We start from the raw sequence: 24,955 nt of genomic DNA on the forward strand, positions 1-24,955 counted from the left end.
CACAACTAGAAACTAACACAGGAGCTGAGAGCGAGAAATTTCCAAACAGCTTCTCCTTACTGCACACCCCACCTCTTCCAGGCGAGGACTTGCCTGCTATTCTCCTCACAGCCCTGCTTCCTCCTCCCTCCACACCTGAGCTTCTACTCCTGCTTCAACAAAGGACTGGGTCCTCTTCTCAGCCTCCATACACCTGCCCCAGGGTACCTCCTGCCCAGCCCCAGGCACAGGGAGCTTTCCAACTTCAGTGAAAGCCTCCAGCTGACACTCCCACTTTACATTCAGCACTTACTATCCTGTATTAAAACACTCTGAACCCTGACTCTGCTGAGCTTTTCCCAGGCATCTGTCTTAACAAGCTCCACGTAGAGTGAGGTTCCTCAGAGGCAGGAATGAGAGCTGAGAGTCCTAGTCTCCCTTATTTTGCCCAGTGTGGGTCCTTCCCTCTCCTGGCTCACCGTCCTCCTTGTAAACTAAGATGTTTTGTTCAGTAAGGCACTGATCTCAGTGCACACAGCAGGGAGTTAATAACTGCAGCTGGAAGGCTCATTGCTTTAACAAAGTGAACAACAGCAAGAGACCTGACCATGGGGAGATGTGGAGGCTGTTTTAGGAAAAAAACAAGTTCGCAAGGCTGTCAAAAAGCCCAGACTAGACTCTATAAAAGGCCTCAGCCAGTGTGTGTTAGGACACATTATACACAGAAAAGAATCAGAGTTGTTCTAATTTAGTCATTGTATAGCCAACCAGGAGCCACTGACAAGTTCTACATTTTAGAAACAGGAATGAGAGTCAAGACTCAAGCCAGATTATAGGTGACACTACATTGTAGCTCTAAGTATTAACTCTAGCAAGCATCCATGAAATAACATGAAATGATTGAAATCATACTCAGATGTGGAACAAATGATTCTCAAATCCTAGACTTTATTTCCAAACTGATAGAATAACAAGCATAAACCAACAGGATCTTTCCATGAAAGCCCTATGTCAGTACTGAAAACTTCGCTTCTAACGTGCCTTAAGCAAATGATGGAGGAAAAAAAACTGGTAGCCAAGTACCAGGTTATAGAGTCTCACTCTCTGATTTTAAAACCTACATCATCTTTCTTATTCCTTGGGTCTGGATCCACCTGGAGTGTCTGGTAATCAACTGCAAGTAGCAAGAGGGAAACTGCCATCTATGTCACTCCCTAAAGCATGGACCCCAATGCCCCCCACCCACACACACACTGGAAGCACCTGCTGTATTTTCCTGTCCTGACCTCATCAGGATGCAAGATTTCTCTACGATAGATCTTCTGTGGAGGGAAGGGAGGGGAGGGAGGAACACCAGGGCAGCAGGAGCTGAGTCTCCTGGAGCACAAAGGCTTTCCTGAGCTCTCTTCCCTCATCTCTACAGGGCTCTTGAAAGAAGAAACGATAGAAAACTGGAGCAAACTCACTCTTCGAACAAGTGTCTGCTGACTCCTGCATCCACTGCGCTGAGCGGATCGTCCAGGAGGTAGATGTCTGCGTCCTGATACACGGCTCTAGAAAACGTAGAGAGACGTCAGGAGGGGGACACTTCACACTCCCTGGGTCTCATCTCTGAACCATGATGGCGTCTAACAACTCCATGTTCATTCCAAGAGCCCAGGGAAAGGGCCAAGATCCTGCTTCACACAGACCCACCCGGTGAGGCTGGGTCTGCGTGCTCACGTCCACTGGGAGCTGCAGAGGAGGAGGGGCGGATGGCAACTGAAACCCCACTTACCTGGCGAGGCTGACCCGGGCTTTCTGTCCTTCACTCAGGGGGGTTCCTCTGTCTCCTATCTCAGTTAGATCTCCTTCCTCCAAAAGCTGTAAATCCTGCACAGAGAGAAAACGGGGGGAAAGAAAAAGATATAAATTGTGCTCTACTACCATCTTACACTCTTAGCATTAGTTCCTCACACAAGTATTTGACTAACGTGCATGCATGCTCAGCTGCTAAGTCGTATTCAACTCTTTGTAACCCCATGGACTAGGGCTTGTCAGGCTCTTCTGTCCGTGGGATTCTCCAGGCAACAACACTGGAGGGGTTTGCTGTTTCCTCCTCCAGGAGATCCTCCTGACCCAGGGGTCGAATCAGTGTCTCCTGTGTCTCCAGCACTGGCAGGTGGATTCTTTCCCACCAAGCAACCTGGGAAGCTAGAGCAGTGGGTACAAGTCAGAGTAAACTAAACTGTGACCTTTAACATTAGAAAAAAAAAAAAAAACCCCTCTCAGTGTCTTTTGTTTTTGTTTTGTAGTTTTTGCACAGCATCTATGCGTTTGACCATTTTAACAGATATTTACTGAGGACCTACTTATTGTATGACAGGCATTACTCTGGGAACAATGAACTCATTTGTGGAAGAAACAAAACTCCTAGAGTTTCTTTCCATGATGGAAGACAGACGATGTGGAAAATTAACCTGAGCACAAGTACTGAGGACAGGAAGGAAAAGGAAGCCTGTTCAGGGGGATGGAGAGTGAAGGAGGGAAGTGAGTCCAGGAGGGGAGGGCTCTGCTCAGAGGGGATGTGAGCAGATCTGGAGGGGGGCACTCAGGCAGACCTGGAGAGGGCTGCCTCCTCACAGAGGGAGGGCGAGTGCAGGGGCCATGGGGAGATGCCCAAGGGGTTCAGGATCAGGAGGCAGGAGAGCAGAACTGAGAATGAGTGAGGGAAGAGATAGAGCAGGAGGAGCCTGGGGGCACTCCAGTAACAGGAGGAGGGGGAGGACGGACCTGTTTGAGGTTTTAAGGAATCACTCCTGTGCTTTACAGAAAACAGACAGTAAGTGGGGAAGGGTGAGGGTGGATACAAGTGAGGAGGCTTCCAGAATAATCGAGGTGAGAGATGACGGTGGTCAGGGCCAGAGTGAGAACAGTGGGAATGGAGAGATGGGGTCACACTCCAGGCACATGTTGAAGGCCAGAGTCCAAAAAAACCTGCTGACAGGATGGGTGTGGGTTGTAGGAGAAGAGGAGACTGTGGTGTTTGGGGTGAGGAAGGGGAAGGACAGGGTCTCCATTTACTGAGTTGGGGAAGATGGTGGATGCAGGTTTAGGGAACTTAGCTCATGGACAACCTGAGATGACCTCCCAGTGGTGTCATGTTGCATTTGTACATGCAGGTGTGAAGGTCTGTGCTAGACACAGGTATGAGAGCTGGTGGCCCAGGGTGAAGACACAGGACTTGTTTTTATCAAGGAATGAGTGTCTCTTAAAAGACATTTTACTGATCTCTGCCTCAGCTTCCCACTTTCCAGAGAAGGGATAACACCTAACCCAAGTCTTCACACTAACACTTAAAGTAAGTGACAGATAAGGTCTGTACAAGAAATGGAAGCAGAAAGAGCAAGCTGGGCAGGAAAATCAAAAGGAAAGAAACGGTGTGCTCAAAGGACACTCCAGCAGATCAGCTGGATTAAGCAGATGCTTATCTTGTGAAAGCAGGAAAAACTCAAAACTAAGAAGGAAGTACAGTTGTAACTTGAGGATGTGGCAATCAATCAAAAGTTATATTTGAATATCATTTAAGAAGTTAATAGACAAATCAGGCTATTTTTTCCCAGGAGTACCATGGGGGAAAAAAAAGAATAGATGACAAGAACATTCCCAAAATGACAAGATAGAAATCAGGCTTAAGTAGTTGTTCACTCGTTTAGTTGTGTCCGACTCTTTGTGATCCCAAGGAATGGAGCACTTCAGGCTTCCTTGTCCTTTACCATCTCCTGGAGCTTGTTCAAACTCACAGCACTGAGTCACGGATGCCATCCCAAGCATCTCGTCCTTTGTCATCCCGTTCTTCTCCTGCATTCAATCTTTTTCAGCATCAGGGTCTTTCCTAATGAGTTGGTTCTTCCCATCAGGTGGTCAAAGCACTGGAGCTTCAGCATCAGTCCTTTCAATGAATATTCAGGGTTGATTTCCTTTACGATTGACTGGCAAGGATTCTCAAGTGTCTTCTCCAATACCACAGTTCAAAAGCATCTGTTCTTCTGCACTCAGCTTTCTTTATGGCCCAACTCTCACATCCTTACACGACTACTAGAAAAAAACCATAGCTTTGGACTATATGGACCTTCGTTAGTAAAGTAATGGCTCTGTCTTTTAATATGCTGTATAGGTTTGTCATAGTTTTTCTCCCAAGGAGCAAACATTTTTAATTTCATGACTGCAGTCACCATCTGCAGTGATGTTGGAGCCCAAGAAAATAAACTCTGTCACTGTTTCCATTGTTTCCGCACCTATTGCCACGAAGTGGTGGAACCAGACGCCATGATCTTAGTTTTTTGAATGGTTGATTTTTAAGCCAACTTTATTACTCTCCTCTTCCACCTTCATCAAGAGGCTCTTTAGTTTCCCTTCACTTTCTGTTATAAGGGTGATATCATCTGCATATCTGAGGTTACTGATATTTCTCATGGAAATCTTTATTCCAGCTTGTGCTTCATCCAGTCTGGCATTTCACATGGGGTACTCTGCATGTAAGTTAAATAAGCAGGGTGACAATATATAGCTTTGATGTACTTCTTTCCCAATTTGGAATCAGTCTTTTGTTCCATGTCCAGTTCTAGCTGTTGCTTCTTGACCTCCATGCAGGTTTTGTAGGTGGCCGGTAAGGTGGTCTGGTATTCCCATCTCTTTTAGGAATTTTCCACCCTTTGTTGTGATCCACACAGTGAAAGGCTTTATCATATCAATGTAGCAGAAGTAAATGCTTTCCTGGAATTCTCTTGCTTTTTCTATGATCTACCAGATGTTGGGAATTTGATCTCTGGTTCCTCTGCCTTAGACTTAAGTTACATGGTATTATATTAGAAGTCTTAGGTTGCCTATAATTGTCAATTGGCATATTCTGTCATAGACAGAGTTTGGAGTTTTTATCACTAAACTCCTCAGGCATCAACCTAGGATGCCCAGCAGTACTTTTCTGCAGATGAAGCCCTCACTTCTCTGTCTCTGCTGTAGCAAATTTGGGGAGAAAGCAAGTAGCACATGGTGTCACCATGATAAACAAGTCCTCTGATCTCCCTAAGTCTCATTTTCCTCTTCTATAGACTGTGCTGCAGAAACCAGAGTCACTGAACTCAAGGATGCTGTGAGAATGTAAAGTGTGTGAACACCTGCACAAATGAAAAAACGACATAGGTTGATAACTTGCTATTGGTTACTGATCCCTATTTTCTCACCAAGCCAAGAGTAGGACCCTGTTTACAGTGTGAATCATAACATAAAAGCATATGACCACCATGGAAGAAAGAGACTCCATCATAACCCTCCCTGACATCCCACAAAACACAGACACACACAGGTTCTTCACTCAATCAAATCTCAATAGAGGTGCATCTGATGAAAGGCAGCAAATGTTCTGTTGTGACAATTTATAATTACCTCACATTCTTTCTTTCTTGAGCTCAGAAATTAATACCATCTCTTGCTTTGTGTTTTCATTGAAAAAAAAAAAAGAGCTTTGTGATAAGTTCTCAGCCTCATGCACACACACAGAATTACTTGGCCTCTCCTTTACTGCTCACAGTCCTTGCAAACTGTTCTGCTTAGTTTTCCTGCTTTGATTTCATGTTATTCAAATGGTTTTCTTCTTAAAAAAGCACCACATTGTAATACAGCAATCTTAACCACATTCTAGAAAAAGCACTCACAGCCTTCTCTCCAGGACATGAGAAACTATCTCGGAGTCTGGTGGTAACACTTCGAGTGTGTTGTTGACTCTGCACGTTATATATGAACAAGCCACCAAGGGAAAAAACATTTTGGAGGATTTGAAGTAAAAGCAAGTAAAGTTGATTTCTCAGCTGCCATGTTCTGATCAGATCAAAGGGGGAAAGCCTGAGTTGGGCATATATTACAGTTCCTTCCGCTGACAGGAAAGTGTTCTTATTCATATTTGTTACCTCTAAGTTAATTAAGTAAGTAAGTGCTAATCAGTCGAGTCCAATTCGGTGATCCCATGGCCTATAGCCTACCAGGCTCCTCTGTCCATGGAATTCTCCAGGCAAGAATACTGGAGTGGGTTGCCATTTTCTTCTCTAGGGGATCTTTCCAACCCAGGGAGTGAACCCAGGTCTTCCTGCATTGCAGACAGATTCTTTAATATTTGAGCCAGCAGGGAAGCCCCCAAATTTCCCCAGTTCTCACTGGAACAGCAGACACACACACTAGAAGCAAACTAGGAAATGGTGATGCTGGTTGGATGCCATCCACCCAGAAGCACATCAAGGGCCCTTCAGGGATGGTGGAGACTTACAGTAGAAGCACCACGGAGCAGACTGCTGAAATGGTTAACCGGGGGCCAGACATGAGGCCCTGGCGGGGAGGGCTGGACTCTAGAGTCCAGTAGCAGGAGCCCTCCTTCCTTCACAGCTTTTCTTCCTTGTGGAATCGCCCCTCCTCTCGTGGCCTGTCAGCATCCTGCCCATCTTTCCAGGCTCATCCCAAGCACTCTCTCCCATGGAACCAGCCTGGACTCGTCTCTCTTCCTGCTGGGTTCTGTTTACATCTCTCATTTCTTGTGAAGGACCCGTCTTATTCTGCTCCATCATTTGTACACGTGCACACGCCTTCTCACAGCTCCTGGGGGGTAAGATCTGTGCACCAAGCTCTGTTCTGGAACGAGATGCTGATTATCTCTAATCCTCACAGCGAGATGCCCAGTAAGTACTGGCCCCATTTCACAGATGAGGAAACTGAGATTAAGTGAGGACCACATCACTGGTCTGAGAGCAGTCAGCTGTTAAACAGAAGAGCTGGAATCTGAACCAGCTCATGTCAGTTCAGAGCCTTTCTGCTCTTTCACATCATGCTGCCCAGGTGGTGACTGAAGGTACATTTGAAATGAAGACAACACTTAAGTAATTCAAAATTTTGAAGGCATCTACACTTAGACATGTAAGTGTCAATAAACCTACTATCCTATGGCCAAGTAAGTGATCTATGTGGAAAAATATTAAACTAGAATTTATCAATTTGATACCTTTAAATATGTGTTCACTAAACATTTTCAAAAGCCTTATAGATAACATGGAGACAAATGTTGCACACAATATTGCTTAATTATGGTAATAGCATATTATTACTGCTGATTTCTATAATGTACTGTGTGTAGAGCACCTACAGAAATTCCAGCTCAAACAATGGAAGTTAATACTCAAACACCTTCTTTCTTATGTGTCACATTTTATGGATGTAATTTTACCAGAAACTGAGCTTATAATTAAAAAACTAACTTATTTTCAAAACCATTCTAAAACTTACAGAGTGCTTGTTGTGTCCTTAGCAAGCAGGTGTTTTAAAATCACAACCACATTTAATCCTCAAAACAACCTGATGAGACTGATGGTCTTATTATCTCCATTTTACAGATGAAGTAACAGGCTTGTAAGGATCAAACAGTCAAAACCACACACCTGATCAACAGAGAAGCTGGGACTCAATTCCTGAACCTTCTGACTCCTAGACCGTGGAGTTGATGTCATCAACCTGAATTGATACTGCCAGTTCAGTGTGATTACTTCATGTCTCCCTATTTTGTTACACAAAAGTTTTCAGCTCAATGAACTTAATTACTTCAATAAGACCTAGTATAATACATCTAGTTGTTTTAAACATATGTTATATAAAAAATGTTGCTTTTAGAAAGATGATAATGACAATCTTACATGCAAGGCAGCAAAGGAGACTGATGTAAAGAACAGACTTTTGGATTCAGTGGAAGAAGGTGAAAGTGGGATGATTTGAGAGAATAGCTTGAAACATATACATTAACATATGTAAAACAGATGACCAGTGCAAGTTTGATACATGAAGTAGGGCACCCAAAGTCAGTACTCTGGGACAACCCAGAGGGATAAGGTGGGTAGAGAGGTGGGAGATGGGTTCAGGATGGGGGGACATATCTATATCCGTGGCAAATTCATGTTGATGTATGGCAAAAAATCATCACAATATTGTAATCATCCTCCAATTAAAATAAATAAAGTGCTAATAAATAAATAGATGTTGCTTTTTTATGGCTTTTCCTCCAGGATTTGGGGGAGGTGAGAGTAAGGAGAATAATAAGGAGAAATCTTTATTATATTTATATGGATGGATAGATGGATGGAGAGAAAAAGGTTAGAATAGCAACAATGGGCACCACTTACTGAAACCCTGGCTTGTTTACATTTCACAGGCATTTTCTGTAATCTTTACAGTAATCCCACCCCTCCCCCATTTAATAAGAAAGGAAACTGAGACAAACACCTGGAGTCGCTACCCAGGACTGTTTCTCTCCAAAGGCCAAGCCTTTTCTACCGTAGTGTCTATGCTGTCTCTGTGTCTACAGGACGCCACTATTTCCTGTGCCTGCCTTACGTCCATCCACTGAGACCTGGAATCCAAAAGGAGATATGCAGATGCTCTCATAACTTACTAAGTAGTTCCCAGGTGTCCTAAAGACCTTCTAACCTTTTGTTAATCAGAGTCATAGATGACACTTCAGAGCAGGAACAAAACCCTCTGACCCAATGTCCTCATTTTCCTGCAGAAACGTCAGAGGTCCTGGCAGGTAACAGGACGTGTCCAGAGTGACAGTGGGCAAGTGATGAACCCGGGGCCAGAACTTTCCTCTCCGCTACTTCTCCATGCTGGGCCTCCCTTCCTGCCAAGGAGAGAATGGGCACAAGGGACCCCAACCCCATGTCCCAACTATGCACAGGACAGGAGAGCAGCCCATGTTCATAGACGTCAAATCATGTACAGAAGACCTGCTGTGCATCCCAGTCCTGCAGGGCACGTTCCACCAAAGTCTGTGCTGCCCACATGCCCCATGTGGGTGAAGCCCCAGAACACTGCCCACATTAGTGGTCCAGTAACCCCACGAGGCTGTGCAAAGCATTGGTCCCAAGGATCTGAACTTGAGCTACAAATGTAGAGATGAGGTGTCTCATCTGTCCCAGCCTCAGTTTTGCTAACTATAAAATGAAGATGGGAATATTGAAGATACTCATAAAGAATGAATAACTCATAAACCTTTTTACATGTGTCCGTGCACATGTGTGAAAGGCAGAAAAATGATTTGCACATGGACTCTGAATTAATGGGAGCTACTATTCTCACTGTTCTGCACTTGCTTTCCCTTCTTATATGGTATCTGCTGTTAAGTCCCTTCTGCTGCTGCTAAGTCCCTTCAGTCATGTCCAAATCTGTGCGACCCCATGGACAGCAGCCCACCAGTCTCCCCCGTCCCTGGGATTCTCCAGGCAAGAACACTGGAGTGGGTTGCCATTTCCTTCTCCAATGCAGGAAAGTGAAAAGTGAAAGTGAAGTCCTTCAGTCATTCCCGACTCATAGCATCCCCATGGACTGCAGCCCACCAGGATCCTCCGTCCATGGGATTTTCCAGGCAAGAGTGCTAGAGTTGGGTTGCCATTGCCTTCTCTGTATATGGTATCTAGACCATTTAATAAAAATCTAGCTCATCCCTGCTAACTTGACATCATTTCTGCAAATGTACAGTCACCCATGAACAAGAACCTGGAGTAGAGAAATGAGCCCATGAAACAAGCAATTGTGTGTGTCCACATCATTGTAAAATGCTGCTCACCTAATGCAGGGCTTCCCAGGTGGCGCTGGTGGTAAAGAACCCACCCGCCAATGCAGGAGACAGAGACTCGGGTTTGATTCATGGGTTGGGAGGATCCCCTGGGGAAGGAAATAGCAACCCACTCCCGTATTCTTGCCTGGAGAATCCCATGGACAGAGGAGTCTGGCGGGCTACCGTCCATAGTGCCGCAGAGCTGGACATGACTGAAGTGACTTAGCACGCACACATACCTGATGCAACCTATGATGTTCAATCCCTTGTTCCAGGCAAATCACTATTTCCTCAGAAAGCAGGTCTGGAGCCTTCAAAACCTCACCTTTGGAAATCTGTCCCTGTCTTTTCCTCACAGTACAAAAGGGCAGTCAGATGTCCAGACTGCACTGAACAGACCCCGGGGGAGACCTTTAATGCTATTATTCACTGATTTTTTACAACCCAAGAGAGTAACATAATATTTAACATTATTTATTCTTTCTCCTTTCTTTTTGTCAATTGTATTCTCTATCTCTTACGTTTAGGTCTCATCATTTACTCACTAATCTTATTTAATTCCCAAAATACAGTTAAACCTTTCATCTTACCATTCTCTGTGAAACTCAGTGCCATTTCTGAAAACAATCTCCCCCAGTGAAATGACACAGTATTAAAAAGAAATTTTAAGCCATTCTTGTTTCCTTAAAAAATAAATTACAAGTCAAAAATGAAGTGGTGAGAGAACCTCACAGACTGAATGGGACCAAGGAGGCATCAGCCAAGCGCAGGGGCAGACCTTGTGTGGGTTCCAACAGTGGTGAAGATTTCTCAGTGAGATGATCAGCAGCATGTAAACACAGATGAGCATGTGGCTGATATTCAGGAATTTGAAGTATTTTTCAGATGAAATAAAGTAGTGATTTTTTTCCCCCAAAGCTTTCCTATCTTTTAGAGAAAAATAATGAAATGTTTACAGATGAACTGATCTGAGGTCTAGGATCTGCTCCACAATACTCTGGGGTGGGGGTGGGGCCGGCAGGGGTATAGATGCAGCCAGACTGACCACCAGCTGATTCTGGCTGAAGCTGGGGGTGGGTACATGAGGGTTCATTACACCATGCTCTCTGTTTTTGTAAATATTTATAACTTTCCATTAAAAAATGTTGAAAGTGAATGAAAACTTCACAGAATGAAACAATCCCCCCTCCTCCAGATAATGTATTCGGTGTTACTCACCTATAAGAATTGAAACAATGGCATATGTAAATACATATGCTTATCCTGCTGATTTAGCCAGAAGACCAACCTAAATGTTAAGCAATGTTCAAAAATCTATTTCTTAAAAAGAACCTTTAACAAACCTTGTAGTGTAAACCACTATCATCATTTGAAATTCAAGTATATACAGCTCAGAAGTCATTACTCACCTCTTCCAAAGCACAAGCCCTTATTACTTCTTCATATCTGTCTTCTTCATATTTCTTCCCAAATAAAATGTTACTCTTTACAGTCCCTGGAAACACCCAGGGCTGCTGAGAAACATATGCGATCCTCCCGTGCACGCTGACCTGCCCCTGGCTCGGGGGCAGCTCCCCCAGCAGAGCGCTTAATAGTGATGACTGCAACAGACAGCAACACACACACGTGAACAGGCAGCACTCAGGACGGAACACGCCCCGCAGCACAGCCCACCCCACCCTAGCGCTTGACACATGATAGAACCCGTTCCTTCAACAGGATAAAGTACAGCCCTCACAGTTAAGATCAAAAAAAAAAAAAAAGTGAAAATAACACTAATGGTCAATGAAAACGACCGACAAGGAATATATTAATAGTATAAACAATCTATTCTGCCCGAGTATCTCCCCAGGTGAAATTCTACTCAGCAAAGAATAATTGAAAATGTTTAACATCCTTCTCTCGGAGAAGGCAATGACAACCCACTCCAGTACTCTTTTTTTTTTTTTTTTTTTTTTTTTACCTTTTTTTTTATTATTTATTTATTTTTTTTTTAATTTTAAAATCTTAAATTCTTACATGCGTTCCCAAACATGTACCCCCCTCCCACCTCCCTCCCCACAACATCTCTCTGGGTCATCCCCATGCACCTGCCCCAAGCAAGCTGCACCCTACGTCAGACATGGACTGGCGATTCAATTCTTACATGACAGTATACATGTTAGAATTCCCATTCTCCCAAATCGTCCCACCCTCTCCCTCTCCCTCTGAGTCCAAAAGTCCATTATACACATCTGTGTCTTTTTTCCTGTCTTGCATACAGGGTCGTCATTGCCATCTTCCTAAATTCCATATATATGTGTTAGTATACTGTATTGGTGTTTTTCTTTCTGGCTTACTTCACTCTGTATAATTGGCTCCAGTTTCATCCATCTCATCAGAACTGATTCAAATGAATTCTTTTTAACGGCTGAGTAATACTCCATTGTGTATATGTACCACAGCTTTCTTATCCATTCATCTGCTGATGGACATCTAGGTTGTTTCCATGTCCTGGCTATTATAAACAGTGCTGCGATGAACATTGGGGTACATGTGTCTCTTTCAATTCTGGTTTCCTCCGTGTGTATGCCCAGAAGTGGGATTGCTGGGTCATAAGGTAGTTCTATTTGCAATTTTTTAAGGAATCTCCACACTGTTCTCCATAGTGGCTGTACTAGTTTGCATTCCCACCAACAGTGTAGGAGGGTTCCCTTTTCTCCACACCCTCTCCAATCAAAGAGGACACTAATAGATGGAGAAATATACCATGTTCATGGATCGGAAGAATCAATATAGTGAAAATGAGTATACTACCCAAAGCAATTTACAAATTTAATGCAATCCCTGTCAAGCTACCAGCCACATTTTTCACAGAACTAGAACAAATAATTTCAAGATTTGTATGGAAACACAAAAAACCTCGAATAGCCAAAGCAATCTTGAGAAAGAAGAATGGAACTGGAGGAATCAACTTGCCTGACTTCAGGCTCTACTACAAAGCCACAGTCATCAAGACAGTATGGTACTGGCACAAAGACAGACATATAGATCAATGGAACAAAATAGAAAGCCCAGAGATAAATCCACACACATATGGACACCTTATCTTTGACAAAGGAGGCAAGAATATACAATGGAGTAAAGACAATCTCTTTAACAAGTGGTGCTGGGAAAACTGGTCAACCACTTGTAAAAGAATGAAACTAGATCACTTTCTAACACCGTACACAAAAATAAACTCAAAATGGATTAAAGATCTAAATGTAAGATCAGAAACTATAAAACTCCTAGAGGAGAACATAGGCAAAACACTCTCAGACATAAATCACAGCAGGATCCTCTATGATCCACCTCCCAGAATTCTGGAAATAAAAGCAAAAATAAACAAATGGGATCTAATTACAATTAAAAGCTTCTGTACAACAAAGGAAAATATAAGCAAGGTGAAAAGACAGCCTTCTGAATGGGAGAAAATAATAGCAAATGAAACAACTGACAAACAACTAATCTCAAAAATATACAAGCAACTTCTGCAGCTCAATTCCAGAAAAATAAATGACCCAATCAAAAAATGGGCCAAAGAACTAAATAGACATTTCTCCAAAGAAGACATACGGATGGCTAACAAACACATGAAAAGATGCTCAACATCACTCATTATTAGAGAAATGCAAATCAAAACCACAATGAGGTACCACTTCACACCAGTCAGAATGGCTGCGATCCAAAAATCTGCAAGCACTCCAGTACTCTTGACTGGCAAACTCCATGGATGGAGGAGCCTGGTAGGCTGCAGTCCATGGGGTCGCTAAGAGTTGGACATGACTGAGCGACTTCACTTTCACTTTTCAGTTTCATGCATTGGAGAAATAAATGGCAGCCCACTCCAGTGTTCTTGCCTGGAGAATCCCAGGGAAGGGGGAGACTGGTGGGCTGCCATCTATGGGATCGCACAGATTTGGACATGACTGAAGCGACTTAGCAGCAGCAGCAACATCCTTCTCTAGCAGAGCCCAGCAGGATGTGTATCTGATAGATCTGATGTTTAGTGCAATTGTTCCTGCATCTTGTATCCTTTACTTGACAAACACTTGTTCTTAAAAAGCTATGTGTGAAGAATATAGCCAAAGATGATTAATTGAAAGAACTTGCAAGTGAGTTGTGTCTGCAGAGCAAAAGTCCATGACAGAGGAAATCAGCACCCTTTCATGTACACGTCCCACATTTTTTAAAATAAATGTATTTATTTTTAGTTCTTTTATCTTTTTCATTTATTTTTTTTTACAATGTTGTGTCGGTTTCTGCAATACCACAATTCTAATTTTATTTATTTCTGCTTGTACTGGGTCATTATTGCAGTGCATGGGGGTTTTCTTGTTGAGGATCACAGGCTCTAGTGGGCAGGCTTCAGCAGTTGTGGCCCGTGGGCTCAGTTGGTGCACCTCCAGGCCCCAGAGCAGAGGCCCAATAGTTGAGGTGCACGAGATTAGTTGCTTCACCACTGGGAGGTGGGAATTTCCCAGACCAGGGACTGAACCCGTGTCTCCTGCATTAGCAGGTAAATTATTTTACCACTGAGCCACCAGGGAAGCCTACATCCCACATTAGGGTTCTGTATTTTGTTGTTTCAGACCAAGTGTATGTGCACCTTTCCTTTCAATCTTCAACATCACACAGATGTGGTGTGTATGTATCCACACCATCAGAGTGCTCACAATGCTGGGCTGAAATAATATGTCTGCATATCTGTTTTGCCTCACAAGCTGATTGCCTCTGAAAGGCAGAGAGTCAGGGTCTTGCTCACGTCTGTACCTTTATCTCCAGCACATGGCTGCACATTCACTATACATGCACTGATGGGATCATGTCAAGTCACAGGAGGAAATGCTCAAAGCTTCCAGGAAAAGCCTTTATGATCTCCAGACATCCTGGAAGGGCCACAAAGATGAAAAGAAGTCCCCATTGTCTCTGTCTATCCTGAACAGTATCAGTTCAGCCACTCAGTCATGTCTGACTCTTTGCAACCCCATGAACCACAGCACATCAGGCCTGCCTGTCCATCACCAGCTCCCAGAGTTTACCCAAACTGATGTCCATTGAGTTGGTGATACCATCCAACCATCTCATCCTCTGTCATCCCCTTCTCCTCCTGCCCTCAATCTTTCCCAGAATCAGGGTCTTTTCCAATGAGTCAGCTCTTTGCATCAGGTAGCCAAAGTATTGGCGTTTCAGCTTCAATATCAGTCCTTCCAATGAATATTCAGGACTGATTTTTCCTTTAGGACAGACTGGTTGGATCTCCTTGCACTCCAAGGCACTCTCAAGTCTTCCAACACCACAGTTCAAAAGCCTTAATTCTTCAGTACTCAGCTTTCTTTATAGTCTTAACTCTTACATCCATATACAACTACTGAAAAACCATAGCCTTGACTAATGGACCTTTGTTGGCAAAGTAATGTCTCTGCTTTTTAATCTGATGTCTAGGTTGATCATAATTTTCCTTCCAAGGAGTAAGCGTCTTTTAATTTCATGGCTGCAGTCACCATCTGCAGTGATTTGGGAGATCAAAAAATAAAGTCAGCCACCGTTTCCACTGTTTCCCCATCTATTTGCCATGGAGTGATGGGGAACCAGATGCCATGATCTTCGTTTTCGGAATATTGAGCTTTAAGCCAACTTTTTCACTCTCCTCTTTCACTTTCATCAAGAGGCTCTTTAGTTCTTCTTCAATTTCTGCCATAAGGGTGGTGTCATCTGCATATCAGAGGTTACTGATATTTCTCCTGGCAATCTTGATTCCAGCTTGTGCTTCTTCCAGCCCAGTGTTTTTCATGATGTACTCTGCATACAAGTTAAATATGCAGGATGATGATATACAGCCTTGAAGTACTCCTTTTCTGATTTGGAACCAGTCTGTTGTTCCATGTCCAGTTCTAACTGTTGCTTCCTGACCTGCATATAGGTTTCTCAGGAGGCATGTCGGGTGGTCTGGTATTCCCAGCTCTTTCAGAATTTTCCACAGTTTATTGTGATCCACACAGTCAAAGGCTTTGGCATAGTCAATAAAGCAGAAATAGATGATTTTCTGGAATTCTCTTGCTTTTTCCATGATCCAGCGGATGTTGACAATTTGATCTCTGGCTCCTCCGCCTTTTCTAAAACCAGCTTGAACATCTGGAAGTTCATAGTTCACATATTGCTGAAGCCTGGCTTGGAGAATTTTGAGCATTACTTTACTAGCATGTGAGATGAGTGCAATTGTGTGGTAGTTTGAGCATTCTTTGGCATTGTCTTTCTTTGGGATTGGAATGAAAACTGACCTTTTCCCATCCTGCGGCCACTGCTGAGTTTCACAAATTTACTGGAATATTGAGTTCAGCACTTCCACAGCATCATCTTTCAGGATTTGAAAAAAGCTCAACTGGAATTCCAAAACAGCCACAGCTTTGTTCGTAATAATGCTTCCTAAGGCCCACTTGACTTCACATTCCATTATGTCTGGCTCTAGGTGAGTGGTCACACCATTGTGATTATCTGGATCGTGAAGATCTTTTTTGTACAGTTCTTCCATGTATTCTTGCCATCTCTTCTTAATATCTTCTGCTTCTGTTAGCTCCCTTCCATTTCTGTCCTTCATTGTGCCCATCTTTGAATAAAATATTCCCTTGGTATCTCTAATTTTCTTGAAGAGATCTCTCTTCTTTCCCATTCTATTGTTTTCCTCTATTTCTTTGCACTGATCACTGAGGAAGGCTTTCTTATCTCTCCTTGCTATTCTTTGGAACTCTTCATTCAAATGGGTATATCTTTCCTTTTCTCCTTTGCTTTTTGCTTCTCTTCTTTTCACAGCTATTTGTAAGGCCTCCTCAGACAGCTATTTTTCCTTTTTGCATTTCTATTTCTTGGGGATGGTCTTGATCCTTGTCTCCTGTACAGTGTCACAGACCTCCATCCATAGCTCATCAGGAACTCTATCAGACCTAGTCTCTTAAATCTATTTCTCACTTCCACTGTATAATCATAAGAGATTTGATTTAGGTCATACCTGAATAGTCTATTGGTTTTCCCCACTTTCTTCAATTTAAGTCTGATTTAATTTAATTTAATCCCAAACAGCTGTCACATGAATAATTTCCTTCACTGAGACATCCAAATTCCCCACAGGCAGTTCCTAACAGGGAAATGGGAAGCACCAAGAACGAAAAGACAGCGTGCGTTTATCCTGATTTATTTGGCCATGAAACATTCTTGTAAAATGAATGTCCTATGAACACACCTAGAGAGACACTGTTCTAGACACACTCAATTCAAACTGAGTCACACACAGATCTGGGTTCCATTCTGAGAATTTAACAGGAGCTGTGGCATTGCATCAAGCTGACAAAAGACATCATTAACTTACCTTTCCTGCTCCCACAGGTCCGACCACAGCTAACAGTTCACCAGGTCTGACAGTAAAGGAAATGCCTTGTAGGGATGGGGTCTCTGATGCCTAAAAATTAAAGTTTTTAATTTAATTTAACCATTTTAATAAAGTAACACAAATTTTTTTGGAAAGTGGAAAATATAACAATAATCAACATAATTGATATGCAAAATATAACCCACATTTTTCTTTTTCCTATTTTATGATACTGTGTTGTGGAGACCTCTTCATCAAATTTTATCTCTTTGGGGATTTGAGGGAGCTTTAGCTCATTTTTGGAAGTTTCCTTCTTTTTTCCAACTACCACACAATTGAGCTCATTTCATATGCTAGCAAAGTGTTGCTCAAAATTCTTCAAGCTAGGCTTCAGCAGTACGTAAACTGAGAACTTTCAGATGTATAAGCTGGAATTAGAAAGGCAGAGGAACCAGAGATCAAATTGCCAACATCTGTTGGATCACAGAAAAGCAAGGTAACTCCAGAAAAACATCTACTTCTGCTTCATTGACTAAAGCCTTTGACTGTATGGATCACAATAAACTGTGGAAAATTCTTCTAGAGATGGGAATACCAGACCACCTTACTTGCCTCCTGAGAAACCTGTATGCAGGCCAAGAAGCAACAGTTAGAAATGGACATGCAACAACAGACTGGTTCCAAATCAGGAAAGGAGTACATCAAAGATGTATATGGTCGCCCTACTTGTTAAACTTTTATACAGATTACATGGGATGCAAAATGCCAGTCTAGATGATCACAAAGTGGAATCCAGAATTCTGACAGAATATCAACAATCTCAAACATGCTGATGATGCCACTTAATGGCACAGAATGAAGAGGAATTAAAGAGCCTCTTGATGAGGGTAAAAGAAGAGAGTGAAAGAGTGGATGTTGGCTTAAAATTCAACATTTGAAAAACTAAGATCATGGCATCTGGTCCCATCACTTCATGGCAAATAGAAAGTGGAAACAGTGACATATTTTATTGTCTTGTGCTCCAAAATCACTTCAGACAGTGACTGCGGCCATGAAATTCAAAGATGTTTGCTCCTTGGCAAAAGAGCTATGACAAACCTAGACTGTGTATTAAAAAGCAGAGACATTACTTTGCTGATAAAGGCCCATCTGGTCAAAGCTATAGTTTTTCCAGTAGTCATGTATGGATGTGAGAGTTTTCATCATAAAGAAGGCTGAGCACTGAAGAATTGATGCTTTTGAACTGTGGTGTTAGAGAAGACTCTTGAGAGTCCCTTGAACAGCAAGGAGATCAAACAAGTCAATCCTAGAGGAAATCAATCTTGCATATTCATTGGAAGGAGTGATGCTGAAGCTGAAACTCCAATACTTCGGCCACCTGATGCGAACAGCTGACTCATTAGAAAAGACCCTGATGCTGGGAAAGACTGAAGGCAGGAGAAGAAGGGGACAACAGAAGATTAGATGGTTGGATGGCATCACTAATTCGATGGACATGAGTTTGAGCAAGCTTCTGGAGTTGGTGATGCACAAGGGAGTCTGGCGTGCTGCAGTTTATGGAGTTGCACAGATCTGGACATGACTGACCGACTGAACAACAACAACAACAGAAATGCTGGAGTGGTATCCATCCCCGTGGACAGAGAGGCCTGGTGGGCTAACAGTCCACGGGGCCACAAAGACTCAGAGACAAGTGGAGCAACTAACACTTCACACTTCAGCTCAAAATATTAGATCCGGATTTTCAAGAAAAGCTATTTGTGCTCTATATCTTTTGCTTAAGGTGATCCTATTGTATAGCACAGGGAATTATATTTAATACTCTGTAATAAAACATGATGAAAAATAAAAATTAAAAGAGGAACGTATATACTTTAAATTCAATATGTGCTAATACACTGAAAGCTCTCTTGAAAATGAGAAAAAGAGTAACATGTCAAATGTCTCAGGCTGATTTTACACTTAATCTCCATTCATTGCAAACCTCATCCCTGATTCTGAGAATTTTTATAATATATTCTAAGTAAATGAGCAATTCACATTTTACAGTATATGTAAAATCTCAAAATTCTCCAATAAATCTATGTCACAGTTGTCCTTTAGCAGTCATAATTTTGGAAAGCAAGGTTTCTTACCTTTTCCCAAGAAGCTGTAAAAGCTTGCACATCCACGATCATTTTACTATCTGATGGCAGCAGAGGGTAACACTGTGTTATCTCATCAAGTAACAGAAAGTTCTACAGAAAAAACAGCAAAATATAGACTGTATATACTGCAAGAACAAAGCACAAACAAATCAACTGCTTCTCTGGAATTGGCAATGAAAAGTTTTATCCCTATCATTTATACCTACCTATCATCTTACAACTGTATTTTATTAGGTCTTGGTTCACATGAGAAAATTTAGTATTATATAGTATGTAATATATTATTATATGTACAACTAAGTATATAATATAGTACAGCAGATATACATATATATATAACATAGCATATACACACATATAGAGAGTATGTATGTGTGTGTGTGTGTGTCTGTGTGTGTGTATAAAATAAATAAAGAAGAGTCCCTGGCCATGAGGCTACCTTTGTTACTTTCTCAACAAGTGTACTGGTTCTTCTCTAAGAAGAAAATATGGCTTCAAACTCCAATACATTTAGAAGCTGGGCATTTTTGTTGTTTTACTTTTGTGTTACTAATAATAAAGAGGTGAACTGGTAGGAAATTATTTCATAAATACTAACTGAATCCCACCATGTGCCAAGCACCATGAAACACTGCTAGAACACAGAGAGGAAGGCCCTTCCCAGGCCGTCAGGAAGCAGGTGGCACAGGATAGGCTGGGAACACAAGACCAATGACAGAGACTCTGAGTGCAAACCCTGTACCCTCTGCTTCCCCCTCATGTGTGTCAATACCACATCACTGCTTGTCATTACCTATTACTAAGTCATCATTCTAAGAAGAAAACTGTGTTAAGCTTCTATGTCTTAAAAAATATTTCACAAGCATCTTTTCACAATCACTGCCTCTTCTTAGTCAATGCCCTCTTTCCTCCACAGCAGGAATGGCTGCACCTCTCTCTTCTTGTTATCTTCTACACCACTTTGCAACTAACTGATGCACAGTAGTTGAAGAAAACAAAGTCTTATAAATTGCTACAAAACTGACAAACACATACAAGAAAACTCCCTCTTGCCTTGCAAATGCTAGATATAATTCAGTGAGAAAAGCTAGAGCAACAGAGAAATTGAACAAACAACTTAGACAACTCCCACTCCCAAGGTCCTCAAACCTGTGAACAAGAGGTAGAGACTGCAGGCTGTCCTTGAAATCTGCTCTTTCTTCTGTGGTAACAAATTCTGGATTTTAGCTTCACGTGGCAGCCTGGAAGGAGGCCCTCCCTCTGTCTCCAGGCTCCCGAGAAGACAGGAGCAGCCACGTGACTAAATCCAGGGCAGTGGAGAGTGACAGCAACCAGGACCTTCCTCCATCCCAGCCTGGGCCTTGGGGGCTGCCAGCGGGGTCAAGGTCACATGCAGTGGAGTAACAAGAAGAGAGAAAGAGTCTGGGTCCCGACACCACGGAGGTTCACACTAGCCATGGGACTTGTTATGGGGAGAGTTGTATCACCACATAAAAGATGCATCCTAACTCCAGTTAGCTCAAAATGTGACTTTATTTGGAAATTTGGTTGTTGGAAATGTAATCAATTAAAGGGAGATCACAGTGCAATAGGGTGGGCCCTGAATCCAACATGACTGGAGTCCTCATGAGAAATGCAGAGACAGACACACAGAAAACAGCTACCTGATGATGGAGACAGAGGCTGGCTGATGGCTTTCAAGCCAAGGAATGGCAAGGTTTGCCTGCAACAACTCAGAGCTAGCAGAGGCAAGAAAGGATGCTTCCTTATCGGATTCAGAGGGATCATGACTCTGCTGACAGCTTGATTTCAGACTTCTGGCTGCAGCCCGTGGGGTCACTAAGAGTCGGACATGACTGAGCGACTTCACTTTCACTTTCCACTTTCATGCATTGGAGAAGGAAGTGGCAACCCACTCCAGTGTGTTTGCCTGGAGAATCCCAGGGATGGGGGAGCCTGGTGGGCTGCTGTCTATGGGGTCACACAGAGTCAGACAGGACTGAAGCAACTTCACAGCAGCAGCAACAGCCTCCAGGACTGTGAAACAAAACATTCCTGTGGTTTTAAGCCACATGTTTTGTGGTACTTTGTATCAGCAGTCCCAGGAAACCCACACAGAGCCTCACAAGGATTCTTGCATGAGAGAAAAACAAATGACCCCTGTAAGCCGCTTTAGCATGGGTACCTCTGGGACCTACAGGTAAACCAAATCCTAACCCATATGGGGAAAAACTGAAACAAGCATGTGAGGATGTTTGAGAAAGAAAATGGCACATAAATAGTAATCTACTACTTAAACATCTTGACACCCCGTCTATCGTGCCTCAGAGTCATAAATGTGATTGCAAACTTCTACTTAAAAAGAAGAACTGGTCAAAACTGAATGTGAAAACCCATTTGCAGGAAAAGAAAGACAGGATCCTTGCATTTCTGTCAAATATCAGCTGGTGGAAGATGCTTTCATTCATTCCTTCCTCCTCTCATCCAAGTTCACTGAGAACCTAATGCTGAGCACAGTGACTCCCACCCGCCCAGAGCCTGAGTCCACCAGGAGGCAGAATGGACGGAGAGTGGTCTGAGGACACGTTTGCCAGTTTTCAACCACCACAGCCTGAGTTCTCTCTCCCCACCACCATCGTCAGCCAGGTACCAGCTCTCGCCTGTTCTGACACAATTCATTTCTCTCCCAACCATCTTTTCCTCTTGAAACAACATAATTTCAGAATCTCACTCACTATTAGTTATTTCAATAATGCAACTTTTCTTTTGCTGGTTACTTCCCCAGTCTTCCCCAACACCACTGACCCCACCCCAAGACTGCTCCCTCCTTATCACCTTACAGCCCCTCTGAGAGTGTCCACAAGCTTACCACCCCCGCCAAGTGACTCACCTGCACCTAAGTCCACGCTCCCCAGGAGGCCTCTGCCTGGACACCCTGAGTACTGATCCCACCCACCCTTCTGGTCCATCTCAAACACTAACCCTACTGAAACCAGCTCAGCACATCCCCAGCTGGTACTGCCTTCCCTATCTCTGAATCCCCTGAGGAACACTAAGTCACACAGAGGGGAGACACTACATCATTCGTGTGTGCGTTTACAGTCCCAACTCCAGCTAAGACCTAGCCTTGCACAGTCAGCCCAACGAGGCGCATCAGCTAAAGGAAGGAACAGACTGCATGGCTGTTCAAACCACCCAACCACTGACTGCCATGGCTACAGCCTCACATAGTCTAAGCTGACACAGCAACAAGCAAAAAGGTGATGGGACAGGCTGGGACCTGGGACCCTCTACGGGAGTGCTTGCATCTGGACAAACGTCTCCTAGAGCAACAAAATACAAAGAAACCATGAGAGACTAAACACACCTGCACACATGCAAAGGCAATCACGAACAGTGAGACACAAACCGCCACCAGCCAACTGGCATTTCTGAGCTGCTGGGAGCAAAGCAGGGAACTGTGCACGAGCCTGGCACATGGCACCTACAAGACGGGGGGCAGACCACTTTAGTCACCCCTGTGGCTCAAACCACCAATCCTCCCTACCCTCACCCCACTTAAGGAACTAGCCCACTCTTCTCAAAGTGTCAACGGGGCATCAGTTTCTTGTTTTCATACTTTTGGCTGTAGCACAAGCCTCAGTGAAGCCTTGTTTAAATTTCTTGTCTGGCCTATTATCAACTTCTATTGATTAAAAAGACCAAGGGCCCTGGAGGGTAATGTATATGTTGTATATTTGGTCTAGACAGAATCAAATTCCAGTTTCAGCTTAAGCATGTAACCAAGACATCGATACTCAATCTGTATACATTAGAATAGAAACACCCCACTTTCAAACAAAAAATAAAGAAAAGGAAAAGTATGCCCTATGTGAAGAATTAAATTTATTGAGCACCTGTCCACAAACAATGCCTCTGAGGTGAACAGATGTCAGTCTTCCAAGGGTTAAATGAGACCACATTCAACACATGATCAGCTTGTAAAGGCACCAGAAATGCTGGCTGGATTTTTCTCCAAGACTCAGTCTGATGAAAAAGCTGAAATTAAATGGCCAGTAGAGCCATGAATTGCAGACCCAGAACAGGTTATGCAGGAAAGTTGATACTACAAAAAAGACTGACTCGCTTGTAGCTGGTAATGGAAAACATCCTCAGAGACAGATAGTTACTAGATGTTAAAGTTACTGAAGACTTTCAATGAGTGCTTTGAAGCTGAGATCTTTTGCAATCCTATTGGAGTCATCCAAGGCCAGGACCATGGGCCCCCCTTCCTCACTTAGAGAAAAATAGACAGTTCTTGGACTTATGAGGTCATAATAAATCATTCATTTTTACAGAGCTGAGTTAATCTTCATTTTAAACAGAAATACTTGAGCACCTACTGCGTGCCAGGCCCTTGTGCGACTACTTAGGGACATTTTAATTTATTTACCCCTGACTACTTAGGGACATTTAGTTTAAAAAAGGAGACAATAAGTATGGTCGGAATTACAAGTTTGAAAGGAAGAGGGCAGCTAGAGACAGGCTTAAACACCAAGTAAAATAATGAAAATGTAGAGATCAGAAATCAACAAGAAAACATCTTTTGGAGGAAAGACTCCATTTTTAAACACAGAGAACTAAGTGAATCTGAAGCCACTCTTCCTGCCCAGGAACAGGGACTTCTCAGCAAGTTCCTCCCTCTCGCCCCAGAGAGGAATCCTAGTCACCCCAGGACTGTGCTGCCTAGTCATTCCATCAGCACAACAGATGCATCTGTTTGCTTCTCCTGCTTTTAAACATTTCAATAGTCCTACAGCCATCACTGCACATAAAGAGCCTGTGCTGCTGCCATTTATGCTACTGGCCCTAAACAAGTATGGATCTTACAGTACTTTTAATGCACTTTACCTAAGAAAAGAGGGGAATACATACATTTTGGAAAGATTGACAGCTTGGCACTGAAAGAGTTAAATCTCACATAATAGGCACACAGTGACACACCACATAAAAGAGGTATTTTAGGTAAACTCTGTCTATAACTTTAAAAAGTTATTTCTCACTAAACCTTGATTCTTTGGATGCTGACGACAGCCTCTGACACCTTCTCGATGGCCATGGGGAAATAGAGGGTGCTCGAAAACCGCAGAGCTCGAACAGCGTCACCACCACAAACACTTGGCTGGCTGTGACCAGGTTGTCAAGGAGCTCATTGGTGATGAAGGTGACAAAAATCATGATTTTGCTCACAGTGAAAAATGATGCCAAATTCATGCCTCTAAGGTAGGAACTTTTCAGAATCTTGGAAATTTCCTTACTGTGAAAAGAAAGTAGGACAAAGGTTTTATAAGAAGCATCAGCATACAAGACATGAATTCAGTGCCCTGTGTAAGTGGCCCTTTCTGGGGAATGGACACAGATTAAGATAAACCATCCCTCACATCATGGAGACATTAGCATAGTGCACACTCAGGGGTCTGCCAGACACAGGAGCACACACTTCATCGCCACTTCACTCTTTCAAGTAAAAGGAGGCTTTCTGTCACAATTTCAAACATTTTGGGTCAATCCAAGGGGGTTTGAACATTCATTCAAGAAACATTCATAATCCCAAGTCTGTGCCAGGCTCCTCACAGAAAGACACAGCCTGTCCCTCCAGGCACTCATGAACTTGTGGGCAAAGAGTATTAGCAACCACAAAACTGGGAGACAATAGACAGAGACAGTCATCACAGCCCCCAAGGGAGCCCAGAGCTGGGATATGTAACTCGGAGCAGTGGAATCAGGGCAAGTCACATACACGTGGACCCTGAAGATGAGCTGGAGTCAGTCAGGCTTGGA

General features: G+C 43.1%; 1 protein-coding gene across 1 annotated transcript; it reads right to left on the reverse strand.

Annotated features, from left to right (window-relative positions):
• Nucleotides 1-1,441: 1,441 nt before the first annotated feature.
• On the reverse strand, nucleotides 1,442-24,300 carry LOC108635328 (multidrug resistance-associated protein 4-like; the record flags this gene model as incomplete). The annotated part of the gene is made up of 6 exons (XM_018045517.1): nucleotides 1,442-1,532; nucleotides 1,757-1,851; nucleotides 11,014-11,205; nucleotides 16,989-17,078; nucleotides 19,124-19,225; nucleotides 24,183-24,300. Coding segments are annotated over 6 exons (688 nt in total), but the record flags the coding sequence as incomplete, so codon positions are not given.
• Nucleotides 24,301-24,955: the final 655 nt, after the last annotated feature.

This window comes from Capra hircus, unplaced genomic scaffold (assembly GCF_001704415.2).
Source record: "Capra hircus breed San Clemente unplaced genomic scaffold, ASM170441v1, whole genome shotgun sequence".
Lineage (NCBI taxonomy): Eukaryota > Metazoa > Chordata > Mammalia > Artiodactyla > Bovidae > Capra > Capra hircus.